General features: G+C 42.9%; 1 protein-coding gene across 1 annotated transcript in view; it reads right to left on the bottom strand.

Moving 5' to 3' along the window:
- OTOGL (otogelin like) overlaps positions 1-16,843 on the bottom strand; it is a 137,337-nt gene that overhangs the window by 76,210 nt on the left and 44,284 nt on the right. The window contains exons 26-27 of the mRNA XM_053256233.1: positions 2,096-2,247; positions 7-142 (exon numbers count right to left, since the gene is read on the bottom strand). Coding sequence (XP_053112208.1) covers positions 7-142; positions 2,096-2,247 — 288 coding nt within the window. The remainder of the gene's footprint in view (positions 1-6; positions 143-2,095; positions 2,248-16,843) is intronic.

Genomic DNA, 16,843 nt, shown 5'->3' with positions numbered 1-16,843 from the left:
ATTCACCTTCCATCGAGCTCCAACTTTGATGTGCATCGTGGTCTTCCTATCCCACAGGATTGTGATCTCCTGTTCTGGAAAATGTACTGCTGTATAGTATCCAGCCTTCCAAAGTTGATACTTGGTTTTGTCTTCATGTTTCCTCAACATCCTCTGCAAATAAATTCATTTTTATTAAAACCAATTAACAGTACTTCAGTAACGTGTGGATATAACCAAGATATGCATTCAACTAATACCAAGCTGGGGTTTGAATAATATCTTTCAAAACACACATAATTTAGAAACCAAGTGACATTATTTCTTCAAGGCAAAACTATGGAACCCTCTGGAGATTTCTAAAGCTGGGTAAACAATTTCCAGGAATCATTTCAGATCTATGTTAAAGCCAATTTTTACAAAGTGACTTTACCATGATACTGTAAATAGAGTGAAATTTTCAATGCACACTCATATTATCAGTGTTGCTAGTTCCCATGACCATAATACAGACAATCATGTGATCTACTGCCTTCGCAACAGAACTTTGATTGTCAGCTTCTTTAAAAGCAGTGCTAAGCCTTTACTGCACAGCAATCCACTTGAAAGTCAGGGAAGTTTCAAAAACTATTTGTGATACAGCATACAGGCACCCACTGAAAGCAAGTGTGTGTGGGGGTGGGTGGGAATCAGAGTTTCAGTTGGACTTATGTAATACCTTGGCTCTGCCTGAAGCAGCTGTCCAAAGGGAAATCCACTGAAAATTAAAGTTGTACCAGACATGGCAAATATCAAGCTGTCACATATGGGGGCACATTCAGCACATGAAAATGATGTAATTAAATTACTTTACCACATCAAATGTTAAGGTTGGAACTGAACCATTAGATTGTCAATTCCTACCCTGAAGGGGGCAGTCATTTGCCTTTAATAGCTTCATTTCAAAGATAATGTTAGTGGTTTTGATCTTTCTGTATCTTTGAGGCATTCTGATAGGAAAAGCCACTTTTTCGTACCACCAAATTACTGCAGATTTCCTTAGACAGTGCAATCCTATGCAATTTGACTCAAAAGCAAATCTCACTGAATTCAATGGGACAAACTACCAAGTAAGTGGCTGACATGCCAGACATTGGACCACTGCAGACCCACCTGCACCACCGCAGGGCTCTAAATCACCCAGCAACGCGGGTATGCAAGAGGGGCCCGCAGGTCTGTTACTGGACATTGCACACTACTTCCATTCAGAATAATGGAAGCAGTATGCAATGTGCAGCCGCGCAAGCAAGCATCAGTAGTACTGCTACTGCCCTTTTGAGCAGCAGCATTGCCAGGTGATTTAGAGCCCCACAGTAGCACCTGCATTATGCTGCAGGACATGTCTGTCTATATGGACACAAATCCAGGAGTTTGGTATGACAGCCTTGACATTTCTACCAGCGATATGATGGTTGTAGTATTATTTTCTTAAAGACATCATACCCCACCCCCATCAACAGAAAGTTATATTGTGTTATATGGTTGAGTTGGCATTTTTCCAACAGAAACACAATCGCTGGGAACTAAAAAGAGCATACATGCAGCTTCCTTATACTGAGTTAAGACATTGGTCCATCTAGCTCAGTATGGACTGGCTGACATAACCAAGTGTGGGTGTTCTTAACATCAGTGGCCATATTGAGTGCTAAAGTGTGGATGGAGCACAAATAACTTTGGGGGGCTAGCACTGCATGAGCGCTGATGTCAGGAGTGGCAGGGTTCCAGAGAGGAATCTTGCCAATCCCTAACTGGAGATGCCCGAGATGGAACCTTTGGCATGCAAAGCATATGCTCTTCCACAGCCCTGTCTCAAAAAGCAACTCTGTGAGCCAGATACATGATGCCACAGAAGGAGCTTTTCCAGGGGTTGGGAGGGGAAACACTTAGCTTCAAAGCTTTGTCCAGTGGAATGTTGATTGCACAGAAGCCCATTGCCCCCTGCACCACCACCCCCGTAGGTAACAAAAAAAGAGAGTATTTTTAACATGGTATTTAGCTTTTTCTTACATTTTTAAAATAAACCAATTTAGTTATCAAGTTTCACTATGGTTCACTAAATAAAGGGTTAGTTAAAAACAAGAAAATTGAACTTACCTGGATGTCTAGGGGTTCACTGAAATAAATCTCAGTTTCTCCAACAGAGATAAAGACACTCTTTGAACAAACAATGTCATTATCAAAGCACTTCTTGTTCTGAACTATTATAGATAAGTTTGAATTATCTATACCCTGTGAAGCAGAAAGGACTGTTATATATGAACACACAATTATATATCATAGAGGCATCCACATAACAAAATCACAGATTACTCATTAGATTGTAAATGCTTTGCCCTTAACCAGACCTTGACTTCACTGGGGTGATTCTGGGTCAGCCTGAACAATTTTTGAAAAATATTTTAAAATATTGATATATCTCCTTTCCATTCCAAAATGGGCCCCTATATACTCTTATATGACTCAGTGACTCAAAATACAGGAATAGTGACTCCCATTAAACAATCTGCAAGCTCTATCAGCATTTGGGTTAATGACTGCATGCAAGCAACAGCATATCTGAGAACATATACTCAGACTGGCAGCAGCTCTCCAAGATCTTTCCTGGCTCTGTACTTGAGATCTTTTTAAATGGAGGTGCCAAGGACAGAATTTAAGACCTTCTATACGGAAAACATGGGCTCACCAAACTAGCTATATCCCTTTCTCATTTTCATGAGCAGGGTTTATGATGCTGTGGCAAATACATATATATTTCTGTCACAGGTAGACGTGTCCCTAGCCTCACTGCACACAGTGTGTCACAGAGATGGATTTTTAAAAAGCCATTTTTGCATAGTGGCTTTCTGAAGCAGAGCTGCATTTACCTTTTAAGGTAAAACACAAAAAGGAAGTACCATGGCTTGTTACATGAAGCCAAATTAGGCGAATAGAAAACAAAAACAAATGCTTTCCCCACTGGTATCTCCCCCTTAAATTGCCAAAACAAGCCTTTTCAGATTCTTTGTGATAATACATGTTGCTAAGCAATGGAGAAACACTGACAGAAATCTGGGCAGGCAACCAATCCTCAGTAATACTCGTATTTTCAGCATGTAGTATATCTGCACTTTGTAGCTGAATAAATAATGAACTTTGCTCCTTTGGGGTGGAAAATTTAGACTTGTAGAACAAATGATTACAAAAATGGGGGCAGGGGCTGAAGTGTCATCAGAATGCAGATCACACTCAGCTGTACCTCTCATTCCCAACATGAGAGGTTGGGAGAGACAGTAGAGACTTTGATTCAGTGCTTGAAGGTGGTTCTGGTCTGGCTGAGGGCAAACACACTGCAGCTTAAGCCAGACAAGATACAGGTGCTGCTGGTGCAGCCGTCAAGGACATATTTTGGGGTGGCACAAAGGGAAAAGTCCCCTTTACGACATGCATGCCACAATGATACAACTGTTGTGCAAGTGCAAGTATGCTTGCAATATCACACTAGTCTGGAATGCAAGTTCCAGATTTAGCACAACTAGCTAGAGATGTGAACTGAACTGGTTTGGAGTCCCGGTTCCAAACCGGTTTGAAATGCCTGCGGTTTGGCCAGTTCGAAGGTGGAGGGTATAACTTTAAGGACTGGGGAGGGTGCTCTTATCCCCCACCTGTCGTGTTACCCTGCTGACGCTGTTCTCAAAAATGGTCCCACTGGGGTGGAAGTGTACCTCCTAGCCAGCCTAGTATGATGCAGACCAGAAGTGGCCACTGCATGTGCACACATTGTGGCCACTTCTGGTCTGTGATGTTCCAGGGCGGCAAGGGGTACGCTGCCACCCCGGCGGGACTATTTTTTAGAACAGTGTCGGCAGCAGAAACGCAGCAGGTGGGGGATAAGAGCACCCTCCCCAATCCCTAAAGTTATCCCCACCACCACCTTTGAACCAGCAGTCGCTGGTTCCGTGCACACCCCTACAACGTACAACAGTCTTGTGTTAGAGAAAGTGGTTTGTTGCTCTGGACTCCAGCCAGTTTCTGCAAGCATAAATGGGATGAGTAGGGTGCATTGCTCCTATCTTCAAAGCATTTTCTCTGTTTCCTTAGAAGAAAATTCTAGCACTTTTTCATTTAGCAAACAGAGAGAAATGAACATTCAATGATCCCATAAAATATCCATTTAAAAGGATGGGTGAGAGCACAGCTTATTGAAAAAGACAGCTAACAAATACAACATCTAAAGCTGGCTTCCTGATGCTTTTTAAATAGATAAAATCAAAAATTATTATTGAGAAGATATTTTAAGATGTATTTTTTAAAACTATGATTACTGCAACAGTTCTCTTTTTGTTATTTTTTTGGTTCTGTCCTGCTGAGTATCAGATCTGGCATTTTATTCAGTTACTCTACAGCAATCCTTTCCTAATTAAAAACACGAGAGCACCAAGATTAAGGTTTGAGAATGCTAAAGTATCAATTTCCAAGTGATACAATCCCTAGCAATGTGCTACAGTTAGGTGAAGCACAACAGGTGAAAATCCTGGCTTTATTTTTTCAGGCTGAAAACACACCTGTATGGGCATTTTACATTAAGAAAAATACCACCTGTGCTCTTTTTTCTAAATCTATGAACACATTTATGTACAGATCAATGTTTCTATTGTCCCACAAACATTTCCCTTTGTTCATGTGAGATAAATAAAGAGGGGAATGGGGGAATAAAAGAAATATAGAAGTGACACAGGGCTTGCAAATGACCTGAGAGCTATTTTATATACTTTTAACTAGTATTGTACATATGCATCTTTTTATAACTCTACTAAAAAAGTTATGTTCCTGTAAACTCAGTTAAGAAGCCATGATCTTCAATCTACTCACTGGGGAGAAGATAAAAACAGCCCTGCTGAACCAGGACCAAGGCCTATCTAGTCCATGCAGTGCCCCACCAGATGCTTCTGAGAATCCCAAAGGCATGTGCATGCCCTCTCTCTTGCCATTGTTCCCCTGCAACTGGAATTTAGAGACATCTTTCCTCTGAGGGTGGAGGTGGCCTAGAGCCAAAAGAATAGCAGTCATTTAAATAACTGTCCTCCATGAATTTTTCTGGACCCCTTTTAAAGCCATCCAAGCTAGTGGCCATCACCACATCCCACAGCAGAGAATTCTACAGATTAATTATATGCTGTATGCAAAAGCACTTCCTTTTGTTGTAGGGGTGTGCATGGATCAAATTCTGTGATTCAATTTGAGGGCTGGTCTACCAGCCAACTCCAATTGGTAGACCCGCTCTCCTTAGAAAAAAGCACCATTTTGAGGCCCATTTTCCCAGCAAATGGGCCTCAAAATGGGGTTCAAATCACCCAAATTGATTGTCCTTGACCCCGAATCAGGGCCTCTGTTTCAAAGGCAATTCAATTCAGGGTCATATCTGTGAATTACCTCTGATTATACCCGAATCGATTCAAATTGCACACCCCTATTTTGTCAGTCCTAAATTTCCTGGCCAACAGTTTAATGGGATGACCCGTGATTCTAGTGTTGAGAGAGAGGGTGAAAAAATTATCTCTGTCCCTTCTCTCTCTACTTAATGCATAAATTTATAGACTTCTATCATGTCTCCCCATAGTCACCTCTTTTCAAAACTAAAAAGCCTCAGATGCTGTAGTCTTGCCTCAGGAGGAAGGTGCTCCAGGCCCCTGATAATCTCGGTTGCCTTCTTCTACACAGTTTCCAGTTCTACAATGCCCTTCTTAAGATATGGTGACCAGAACTCCAAATGCGGCTGCACCATAGATTTGGGCATTATAATATTAGTGTTTTTATTTTCAGTTCCCTTCCTAATGATAACTAGCATGTAATTTGACTTTTTCACAACTGCCGCACACTGAATCAACACTTTCAACAAGCTGTCTACCATGATCCCAAGATCTCTCTCCTTATGAGTCACTGACAGCTCAGACCCCTTCAGTATATATGTGAAGTTGGGGTCTTTTGCCCAATATGCATTACTTTACACTTGCTTGCATTGAACTGTATTTACCATTATGTCATCCACTCACCTCATCTGGAGAGCTTCTTTTGGAGCTCCTCACAATCTGTTGTGGATTTCATTACCCTAAATAGTTTAGTGTCCGATGCAAATTTAAACCACTTCACCTCTTATCTCAACTTCTAACAGATCATTTATGAATATGTTAAAAGAGCACTGGTCCCAGTACAGATCCCTGGGGGACCCCACTTCTTACTTCTCACAATTGTGAAAACTGTCCACTTATTCCCACCCACCCACCCACCCCGTTTCCTTTCTTTCAACCAGTTTCCAATCCACAGTTGAACCACCCTCCTTATCCTATGACTGCTAAGTTTACTCATAAGATAAGTTCCATAAAATTAAAGAGACTTCTGTTGTGGACCCCCTGACCACAACATTCAACCCAGAGCTACCAACCCAGAATTATATGGAACCCAGGCCTGTGTCTGATTCTATTTTATTAAGGATTCAATTTTTGCCTGAACTCAGATGAACTGACACCCAGGTCTCTTGACTGCTTCTGCTAACTGCTCTATGAAAGAAGAGGCAATCCAGCATTGTATTGTGAAATGGGTACTCAAAGAAACACAAAGGCCAGGCCTGAGCTATCCAAATGCTAAAATCTAACCCACTATCAGATAATGTCTGGAAGAAGTGAGGAGCTGAGCTCCCATTTTCTCCTGCTAGAAGTATGTTAATCTTTGTCAATCTCTGCTATGCCCAAAGGGGATACTCAATTGCTGTCTATAGAAATTCCACTCTAGGTAGATGCACACAAAGAAAACACCAATAGATTTAATTCTTATTTTATTAACACCTTTTTAAACACCTTCTGGGACCAGAAATCTGGGGACAAGAAAAGATGCCCATTTGTAGCTCAGAGATGCAGATTTGCTTCGGGCAAAATAGAATGTCCCTTCCCTAAATAGCAGCAAACAGAAGATAGGATTCAGATCTCCCTGGACTGAGCTAATATCCTGAATAATTAAAAGGCAATATCCAGAAGGTAACAGCAAATTGTCACCTTCTGGGGAACCCAGGGAGGATAGAATCTATGGAGATCAAAGGGAGAAACAACTACAAAAATGGAGCAAGTCAAACAGAAAGCGAGCAATCTTGCCTAACAAGCATACTTGCTCAAGAGCCATCCCAGAGTTTGCTGCCTAAGCCATGGGGCAACAAGCAGGAACTCTGTCCATGGACATGAACTGTCTATGACTTCTGCTGCACAATGAGAAGTCAAGATTTCCCCAGCCATGGTGCTCACTCTCTGCCTCACTCTGAGCAAACTGCCTCCTTGACCAGCCTGCTTGACTGTTAGAAGTTTGCATCGCTACCAAGCTCCTGTCTCCAGCTACAGCATCTCTCCTTCAGCTGAAGCATCACCGCTCTCAAGACTCTGACTCTGGTAACATGCTGCTTCCACAAGCCTTGGATCTCTCCATCTTTCTTCTCCTCCATCTTCCCTCTACCAATTCCTGATCTCCCCAAACCATGCCATTCCTCAACCTTCCTTACCCCCACCTTTTTCTGTCTATATCTGAATTATATTAGGCTCTAGTAAGATTTAATACACACACATATGATATTTAGGAACACTGGGTGAATGTTGTTGCTGGCTATGGTTGAGATATTGTTATTAATACTAATAGATTGTTCTGTTTTCTGCTCAGATAGATGTTGTTATTCTTTTATACTCAATAAAGCCCATTGAATCATTTAGGATTGTTTTGGTCTTCTTTCTACCTTTGCGCCCAGACTATACATGGTCACCATATAAAAGAACTGGTCACTTGTGATACTGATGAAACAAGCCTAATTTCATATGCTATGCTAGCTCCGGAGCATATCTAGTATAGCAAATCAGGCTTGGTTCACAACACTTCCTGGCTTAGTTAATAGAAAATCAAATTCAGAATGATACAAAATAATTTTGTCCACTACCACAGCTTCAAGAACACCATCTTAAATTGACTTTTGGAGTCACACTGAGAATGATATAAGCCCCTAATAGTGCTTATATCCCCATTTGGATTACAGGCTCAGTGTTTATTATTACTGATCAACATCCAAACTAATCCTGCAACAACTTGTCAGGGCTTTCTCTCACGCACCAGGGGAGGGGAGTTTCCAGTGATCTTCCCTCGGTTTGTGCCTTCTGAAACTATGTCCCCGAATGTCCCCCAACCCTCAAGAGAAAAGGGGGGATTATCAAAAATCATGCCCTTCCTTCATTTGATGGAAACCCCTGGCACATCACTGCATGATTAGTCTAGATCAGGGGTAGGCCATCTTGGCTCTCCGGCTAACTACAACTCACATCATTCCTGCCACAATAAGTTGTGGCTAGGGGTGATGGGAGTTGTAGTTTAGTAAGGGCTGGAGAGCCAAGGTTGCCTAGCCCTAGTCTAGATGTTGGCCACCACTTAGAATATTAGTGGTCAGTATCTAAGGGCAACAGCAGCATATACTCTTCCTATGCTCAGTTTTTCTCTAGATGCTCAGTTAGCTTTCTGTATCAATATGAAGTGTTGAGAATGGGGCAGACTTTACAGAGTTAAAGTAAGACCTTCAAGACTGGGTATTGAAGCTCCTACAGAAAAGGAACCAAAGTCATCTAAAACTGGGCTAAAGATTAAAATGCAAATGCAAACAAAATGCAAACAAGCTAAAGGACAAATTTTCCTTGAATATGAACCCATAGTGTAGCCTAGACCTAGTGCAAGATGTACCAAGTCTGAATTCAGCTACATATATAAGTAATAGAGCAATAGAGGGAGGAGAGCTGGTCTTGTGGTAGCAAGTATGACTTTTTCCCTTAGCTAAGCAGGGTCTGCCCTGGTTGCATATGAGTGGGAGACTCAAAGTGTGAGCACTGTAAGATATTCCCCTCAGGGGAAGGAGCCGCTCTAGGAAGAGCAGAAGGTTTCAAGTTCCCTCCATGGCTTCTCCAAGACAGGGTTGAGAGAGATTCCTGCCTGCAACCTTGGAGAAGCTGCTGCCAGTCTGTGAAGACAATACTGAGCTAGATAGACCAATGGTCTGACTCAGTGTATGGCAGCTTCCTATGTTCCCATGTCTAGTAAGTTTAACTCTTCCCCCACATACCAAAAAATATCAGTTTACAGATTAGTTCTGCAGCCTGCTGAGAAACGTAAAAAGTATATCATATGCCAGGAGTTTTGCACCAGTGAAACACTGAATTGTACCCACATTGCAGGATAGCTCCTAGGATGTTGCACACACTCAGGACACACTCGGGACACTTACCAGACTTTGCAAGAATCTCAAGTGAGTGCAAAGTAAGCACAGAAAGCGGAGTGGTTGTAGTAATATACTGTTAATCAGATCATACGCTGCTGAAATTTAGAAGATGCTTAGGAAGGATTCCTGAATACCCAGTCATAATAGAAGAGTCAAAAATGCTAGGCAGGATGATAAACATTCCTTTCTTCAAGCTCTGTTGTCATGTATGAATTGCTAGATCCCTTAACAGAGGCTACAACATGTCTATCACATCACTAGCCATAGCTCTCCTTCTTGCTACTGACATGTCTGGTAGTGATTCTTTCCGCTAACCCGCAACAATGTAAAATAAACAATGGAGAACAAAACTAAGTAATTCACAGAATAATGTAATGGTCTGCAGGAGCCAGGTATATAAAAGGTAAATGTGCCTAAATGGCTGATCTGGAGCAGATGCAGCCAGAAGAATGTAAATACAGTGCCAACCATAATCAGATCATCTATCTACTGAAAAAAGGTAGAATTAGTGGAAAAACAGGAAAGAGATTATCAATGTGAAGAAAAGCACACTCAGGATCAATGTAATTACCAGATGAATGGATGAATGAATCAGTCAGTCCACCCATTTTTAAAGGACTGCAGACAAAATTATTGTCTGTAATTGATATAGGTTAGCAGAAGCCTTCTTCAGCACCAGTGTTATATGTTCTTTTCCAGCCTGTTACATACTACACAAGTATAAATTTTTCTACTTCCTTTCCTTGGTTAAATCTTAGCACAGAAAGAGATGTAGCAATCAAGGACACCGTGATGTTTAGATTTGGGGGAGCTGCAATGGTTACTATATATCTCTGGGCCAAGGCCAAAGTGTTGGTGCTGAAAGGACTACACAGACCTATCCTGTGTATTTGAAGAAACGCCTTCTGTCCTATATAACCCCACATGCCACAAGGTATTCAGACAGCCTTTTCCAAAATACCTTCATTTTGGAAAGTACAACTGGCAACATCATTAGGCAAGATTGCACAACTTTGGCCCTCCTGCAAATGTTGGACTGCAACTCCCATCATCCCCGACTATTGGCCACTGTGGCCAATATCACTGTGGTTGATTATTTATTTATTTATTTTTCAGTTTTTATATCGCCTTTCATACTGTATCTCAAGGCAGTTTACAAAAGTTAAAATACAATAAAATTCCATAAAGGTTACATTTAAAACCTTACAATCAAAATTGAAAACCATAAATAAGCACGCAACAATTAAAAAGATAAACTGGAGCAATGAAGTTGAGAAACCTGAGAGCCTTTAAGAGATAGAAGCCTGAGTAAATAAAAAGGTCTTTAGTTGTTTTTTAAAAGCAGCCACAGATGTCAGAGAGTGAACATTAACTGGGAGAGCATTCCAGTTATTTATAATAACAAATAACAATAAACTTTATTTGTTAGCCACTCCAAACCAAATTGTTCTCTGGGCAGCTCACAACACATTAAAACATGCAGTAGAAACATATCAAACACTTCAAATCACCACACATACACACACACACACACACACCCCACAGCAATTTAAGAACTTGTTTATTTTTAATCAATTTTTAAAAACCTGATTGAACAGTAAGGTCTTCAACTGTCTGTAAAAAATGGTCCCCAGTGAATCTCACTGGGGAGGCTGTTCCATAAATGGATTCAACCATCCAAAAGGCCCTCTCCCTAGCAGCCCCTTCTTCACCTTGTTTGGCAAGGGCATTCAGAGCAGGGCCTTGGAAGAAGATCTTAATGTCCTGTTTAGGGTTTCAGAGGTTAAAACCAGCACTTTGAATTGGGTCCAGAAATGGACTGGGAGTCAGTGCAGCTGATGAAGCACTGGTGTAATATGATCAAAGTGGCCAGTCCGTTTATAATCTTGCAGCCCTATTTTGTACCAACTGCAGTTTCTGGGTCATTTTAAAAGCCAGCCCCATACAATGCATTGCAGTAATCTAAGTGAGAGATTACCAGAGCATGAGTAACTGTGGCCAAGCTATCACTATCCAGGTAAGGTTGCAGTTGGCGTATCAGCCAAAGCTGAGAAAAGGTACTCCGAGCCACAGAGACCACTTGAGCCTCTAGTGACAAATGCTGGATCGATAGGCACCCCCAAACAGCGAACCTGATTCTTCAGGGGTAGTGCAACTCCATTAAGAACGGGCAGAGGAACCCTGCCCAGCATTACTTCTGCCTTGTCTGGACTGAGTCTCAACTTGTTCACCCTCATCCAATCTATTACTGCATCCAGGCACCAATTCAGGACAGTCACCACCTCACCTGCATCTGATGAAAAGGAGAGATGCAACTGAGTTTCATCCACATACTGATGACACCTCATTCCATATCTCCAGATGACCTCTCCCTGTGGTTTCATGTAGAGGTTAAGCAGCATAGGGGAAATAATGGAACCCTGCAGAACCCTAAAGCACAACTGCCAATGGGTTGAGTAGTAATCCTCCAGCACCCCCTTTTAGAAACAGGCCTCGAGGTAGGAGTGGAACCACCTCCAAACAGTGCCTCCCACACCCAACTCAGCCAGCTTATCCAAAAGGATACCGTGGTCAATGGCATCAAAAGCTGCAGAGAAGTCCAAGAGAATTAACAGCGTTGTGCTCTCTCTCTCTCTCGCTCTCTCCACAGATCATCCCATAGGGTGACCAGAGCAGTTTCTGTTCCAAGGACATGCCTGAAGCCTGACTGGAATGGAACTAAATCCATTTCCTCCAAGAGTGTCTGGAGCTGGTCAGACACTACACACTCAAACACCTTGTCCAGGAAGGGAATATTGACTACAGGCCTATAGTTGTTTACATCCTCTGGATCCAGACTAGGATTCTTTAGGAGTGATTGAATAATAGCTTTCTTCAATAAAACCCGGACCACTCCCTCTCTCAACGAGGCATTTAGAAACTGCTGGCCACAGATAAAAATTCCCTCCCTACTAGATTTAATAAGCCTTGAAAGGCAAGGGTCAAGCATACACGTAGTCGGCCAAACTTGACCGAACACCTTGTCCACATCCTCAGGCACCACTATTGAAACTGGACCAAGTGGTACTCTGGACACCTCTTCCAATGACACTGCATCAGCTATAGGGTCCAACTTCTGGTGAATGTAAGAGACTTTACCCTCAAAGTGCTGTGTAAATGTGTCTCAGCTTGCTACCGAGGATTCTAACACATCTTGTCTGGGGCCAGATTTCAAGAGGCCCCTCATCACCTAGAAAAGCCCCACTGGATCATGAGATGATGCAATAATGGATGTGGGGGGAAACCCTTTTTTTTTTGTTCCATCACTGCCACAGAATAAGCTCGATAATGAGCTCTAAGCTGTGTTTTGCTCAAACTCACTCTGAGTTTTCTTCCACTTACATTCCGGCTGTCTCCCAGCTTGCTTCATCACCCTCATTTCAGTTGCATACTAGGGGTGTGTATGGAACCGGTTCCATGCACAGCCGGGAGGTGGGAGGGGTCTCTTTAAGGCGTGGGGAGGGTGTTCTTACCTCCCCCGCCACGCTTCCCCCTCCGGTGCTGTGTTAAAAATCTCTGGTGTGGGGCGGCTGTAGTCCCTCTTGCATGCACACGCCACTTCCGGTATTATGCTGGCTGGAAGGCAAGAGGGAATACAGCCGCCCCACACCAGTGATTTTTAATGCAGCGCCGGAGTGGGAAGCACGGCGGGGGAGGTAAGAACACCCTCCCTCCGCCTTAAAGAGACCCCCACCCCTGCATACCGGTTTGAATGCAGGGGTTCCGAACCTGTTCAGCGGTCTGTGTATAGACCGCTGAACAGGTTTGTGCACATCCCTAGTGCATACCAAGGCACTGCATGGGCTCTGCTTTGTGGGAGAGGGAGCTTGGAAGCAATTGTGTCAACTCACAATAGAACTTCGACAGCAGTGCCTGCCATATGAGCTCAAAAATCCCCCAGAGTCCTCAGGAATCCATTGGAGTCCATCAGTCTCCGGGAATGGACCATTTTAATAGGTCTCCCACCTTTACAGAGTGGTATAGCTGCTGAAACTCTAAACCTCATAAGCAAGTGATCTGACCATGACAAGGGCTCAGGTGACACACACCCCACTTTCAAATCACCATCCTCCTGTCCAGTCGAAAAAAGCAGAACTAGAGTGCACCCCAATTCAAGTATTGGGCCAACAATGTATTGGGACAGCCACATGGTTGTCATGGTGGTCATGAAGTCCTGAACCGTCCCAGACAAGGCAGCCCCAGCATGGATGTTGAAGTTACCCAGAACAACCATTCTGGGACTCCTCAACACCAAATCTAAAACCACCTCCATAAGCACAGGAAGGAGAGCTGCTGTAGTCCAACAACAACTGGAGGATCAACGTTGTGCAGCCCTGATTTCGAAATGGACTATTCTCTGTCATGGCTCTGCAATTATAGAATTACTTCCCCAGATTGGTTCTCTCTCAATTTTAGAAGATTAGTGAAAAGGGCACTGGGGCTCATGTTGTTAGGACATGTGCACCCACTTGTGATGATGCCCCTGAATGACCTGAAGTCTTGTATGATATACAGTAATTACTGATGAAACCCAAGGATTGGTTTTTCAAATATTGCCTGACACTGTTATACTTTTAAGCAACTGAAATGCTGTGTTCATATCTTGTTTTATATATGACTTGCTGATAGTTAGTTGCCAGAACAGCATGAATGGCTAGGTTGATGTGATAAATATGGGGCCCTTTTTTTTACTCAGCATAGTTCATTGCCTGGAGAGGTAATCTTTCCCATTTCAGAAACTTGACTGCAGATAGTTGAGATGCCTGCAAAAGCAGGCCCATGAGAAGGCACTAAAACAACAATGACAAGCTAAATGCAGCTAAACTATATTTAAACTGTTTGGGATGTAAACTTTTGGTATTGGTTTACTGTATTATATTGTAAACTTTAGTTTTTTACTGTCTTATTTTTACAGAATACCATCTTGAGTTTCAATATTTGGGGAAAAGGAGGTAATAGACAGACAAGAGCAATTATAAAGCTCTGCAAAGTAAATATGACAAAAATGGGAATGCTTCAGGAGAATTGTTCTCAGATTAGTTCACTTGTATTCTAAGACATATTTTATATGTTAAAGAGAACCAATATTGTGCTATTCTTCTTGTTGCACGTATACAGATGATTTGGTACAATAGAGCAGTTGCAAAGAAACTGCACAGCACAAGAGAAATTCAGAAGTTCTATTTGGCTAGCAAGATTTGGTTGGCATGAAGTCATGTCGGTCTTAAGATGCCAAAAGGAACAATTGGCTTAACTTACAATGAATTGAAAAGCTGATATCCCCTGAAAACAGCCGTTCTTCTCTGAAAGGATTAGTTAATAAAGACAGGTGTTTTAATAGCTGGGGAAAGAGAGATTCTGATGGAACCAAAATACATTTAGATATCTTTTGCCACACTTACTCTGAAGTCTTAATTTAGAAGGCATGTGGCATAAAAGTCTGAACAATAAAGGAATATAAGGAACTAGTCAGACAGGTAATCTAACCTTCTTGTCCCACTTTCTAATTGGCTGCAGATTTCAAGTCTTAACTTAACTTCAAAACTAATTCTTGACTAGAGGTGAAGCCTGGGGCACTGTGAAGAAACTTTTTCACCAGGCAGTGGCTTCTGCCTTTTCACATTAGAAACAATAATTATTTATTCTTTTTATTAAGGCAGTTGCATTAAACTTCAAAAGTTTCAGGGTGGGAGGAATGGATAACCTGCTCCTCTGTGGCTTAATAGGTATATTGGCCCAAGTCTTTCTCACCAGAGTCAAACCTGACACGTTAAATGCGTCAATGCATTTCCATCTTTGGGATCTTAAAAAAGCAGCAGCAATGGGGCCCCTTATCTGAATCGGAACACAGCATGAGGGTGGGGGAGAGAAAAGGGTTAATCCCTTCCTCCCGTTCCATTTTCCTGACACAGATCCTCTGGGATCTGGGGAAAGAGGCACCTTTTGAAGTGGTGGCTCTCACTTTTAGCAGGTGAATAGCTATTGTCCCAATTCAGCCTAACACAGCATCCATTCCTGTGTCTGTTGCTGGTGTCTCCTTTGTGAATCTCCTTTTATATTGTGAGCCCTTTGGGGACATGGAACCATCTTTTCATCCCTTTACTATGTAGACTGCTTTCAGAACATTTTTCTTTTGCTCTAGAGTAATGCCTTCCATTTGCTGGGGGGAGGGGCAGACTCACCACTGACCCCCAGCAATGCCCTCCCGACCCGCCACCTTGCTTGCCCCTACCTTGCTTTTTCACTCCTCCTGCTGATCATGTCCATCTGGCTCAGGCAAGCAATGGACCAACACAACCAGCAGGAGGAGGGAACAAACTGACACAGCCACCTCGCTTGTTCATTCCTCCTCCTGTTTGCACCATCCATCTCCTGGCTCAGGTACCACACTTAAATTTCCAGGCTCCATAGTAAGCTGGTGCCTGGGAATTGCCAAACCCTGAATAACAACTACCACCACCACCACCAGCACAGCCAACAAGGAAAAGCATATGGCTGCACAGGGGCGTAACTATAATAGGGCGAGGGGGGGGACAGTTGTCTGGGGGCCCACTGCCTTGGGGTGCCCCCCAGAGGCAAGTCACATGACTGACTCCCCCAGCCACGCACCCGCCTGGGCTTCCTTCAGTTGTATTCATCCTCCAAAATTGATGTGAGTGTTAGGACCTGGAGCTACCAGAACAGCATGTCTTTCTCTAGTACCATTAAATGACTTGCATCATCCACAATTTACAAAACCTTTAAAAAAATAATTTAGGATGATGTTCTATTGAGCTTCGGGGGGGGGCATTTTAAAATCTTGTCTCTGGGCCCACTCCAACCTTGCTACGCCCCTGTGGATGCAAACAGCAGCTTCCCTTGTGAGTCATGCAGTAGCAACTGTGTGTAGGGATTTTTATCAGGAAAACAACATAGGAAATAACAAGTTTACCCTCCACATACATAATTTCCTATGTCTGGAGATAGAAGATTACATTTAACTACATGTCTAGTTTGATTCTGAAGGGAGAACTAGACTGATTTCGGCTCACTTACTGTCTGAACTGTGAAAAAGTCTAGTTTGGGTCAGGTTTAATTTGAATCTCACATGTCTATGATTCAGATTCCAATAACCTCTTGCCTATTCCTACAGGGTGTGTTTGGACACCAAGCATATAGTGGCTGGCTCTAAAGAGCTATAAGCGCAAACTCAGGGGCATAGCTAGGAGAAAGGGGGCCTGTGTTCGCCCTTCCCCCTGGCAGCCCCTCAAAGTGAGGGAGATAACGAAGAAAATAGAGAGGGGTGGAGCTGGAGGGTCTTCGGGGGGCCTGGGTTTTTTGAACCCATCCACTCAGTTATAGCTGCACCTGCCCAACCTATCCCTTCCTGCAGCTTCTGAAGGGCAAGCAGTCTTATGCCACAACAACTACTATGGCATCCTATAGAAGACAGAGTCCCTTCCCTCTTGTCTCCAAAGCAAAAGGAAAGTCCTTCGCTACAGCTCCTTACTAGCACAAAACTACACCAGCATTAGGAGTTGT

The sequence above is a fragment of the Hemicordylus capensis genome, chromosome 5 (assembly GCF_027244095.1).
Source record: "Hemicordylus capensis ecotype Gifberg chromosome 5, rHemCap1.1.pri, whole genome shotgun sequence".
Taxonomy (NCBI): domain Eukaryota; kingdom Metazoa; phylum Chordata; class Lepidosauria; order Squamata; family Cordylidae; genus Hemicordylus; species Hemicordylus capensis.
The sequence above is the reverse complement of the archived record's forward strand: the minus strand, read 5'-3'. Positions and strand labels throughout refer to the sequence as shown.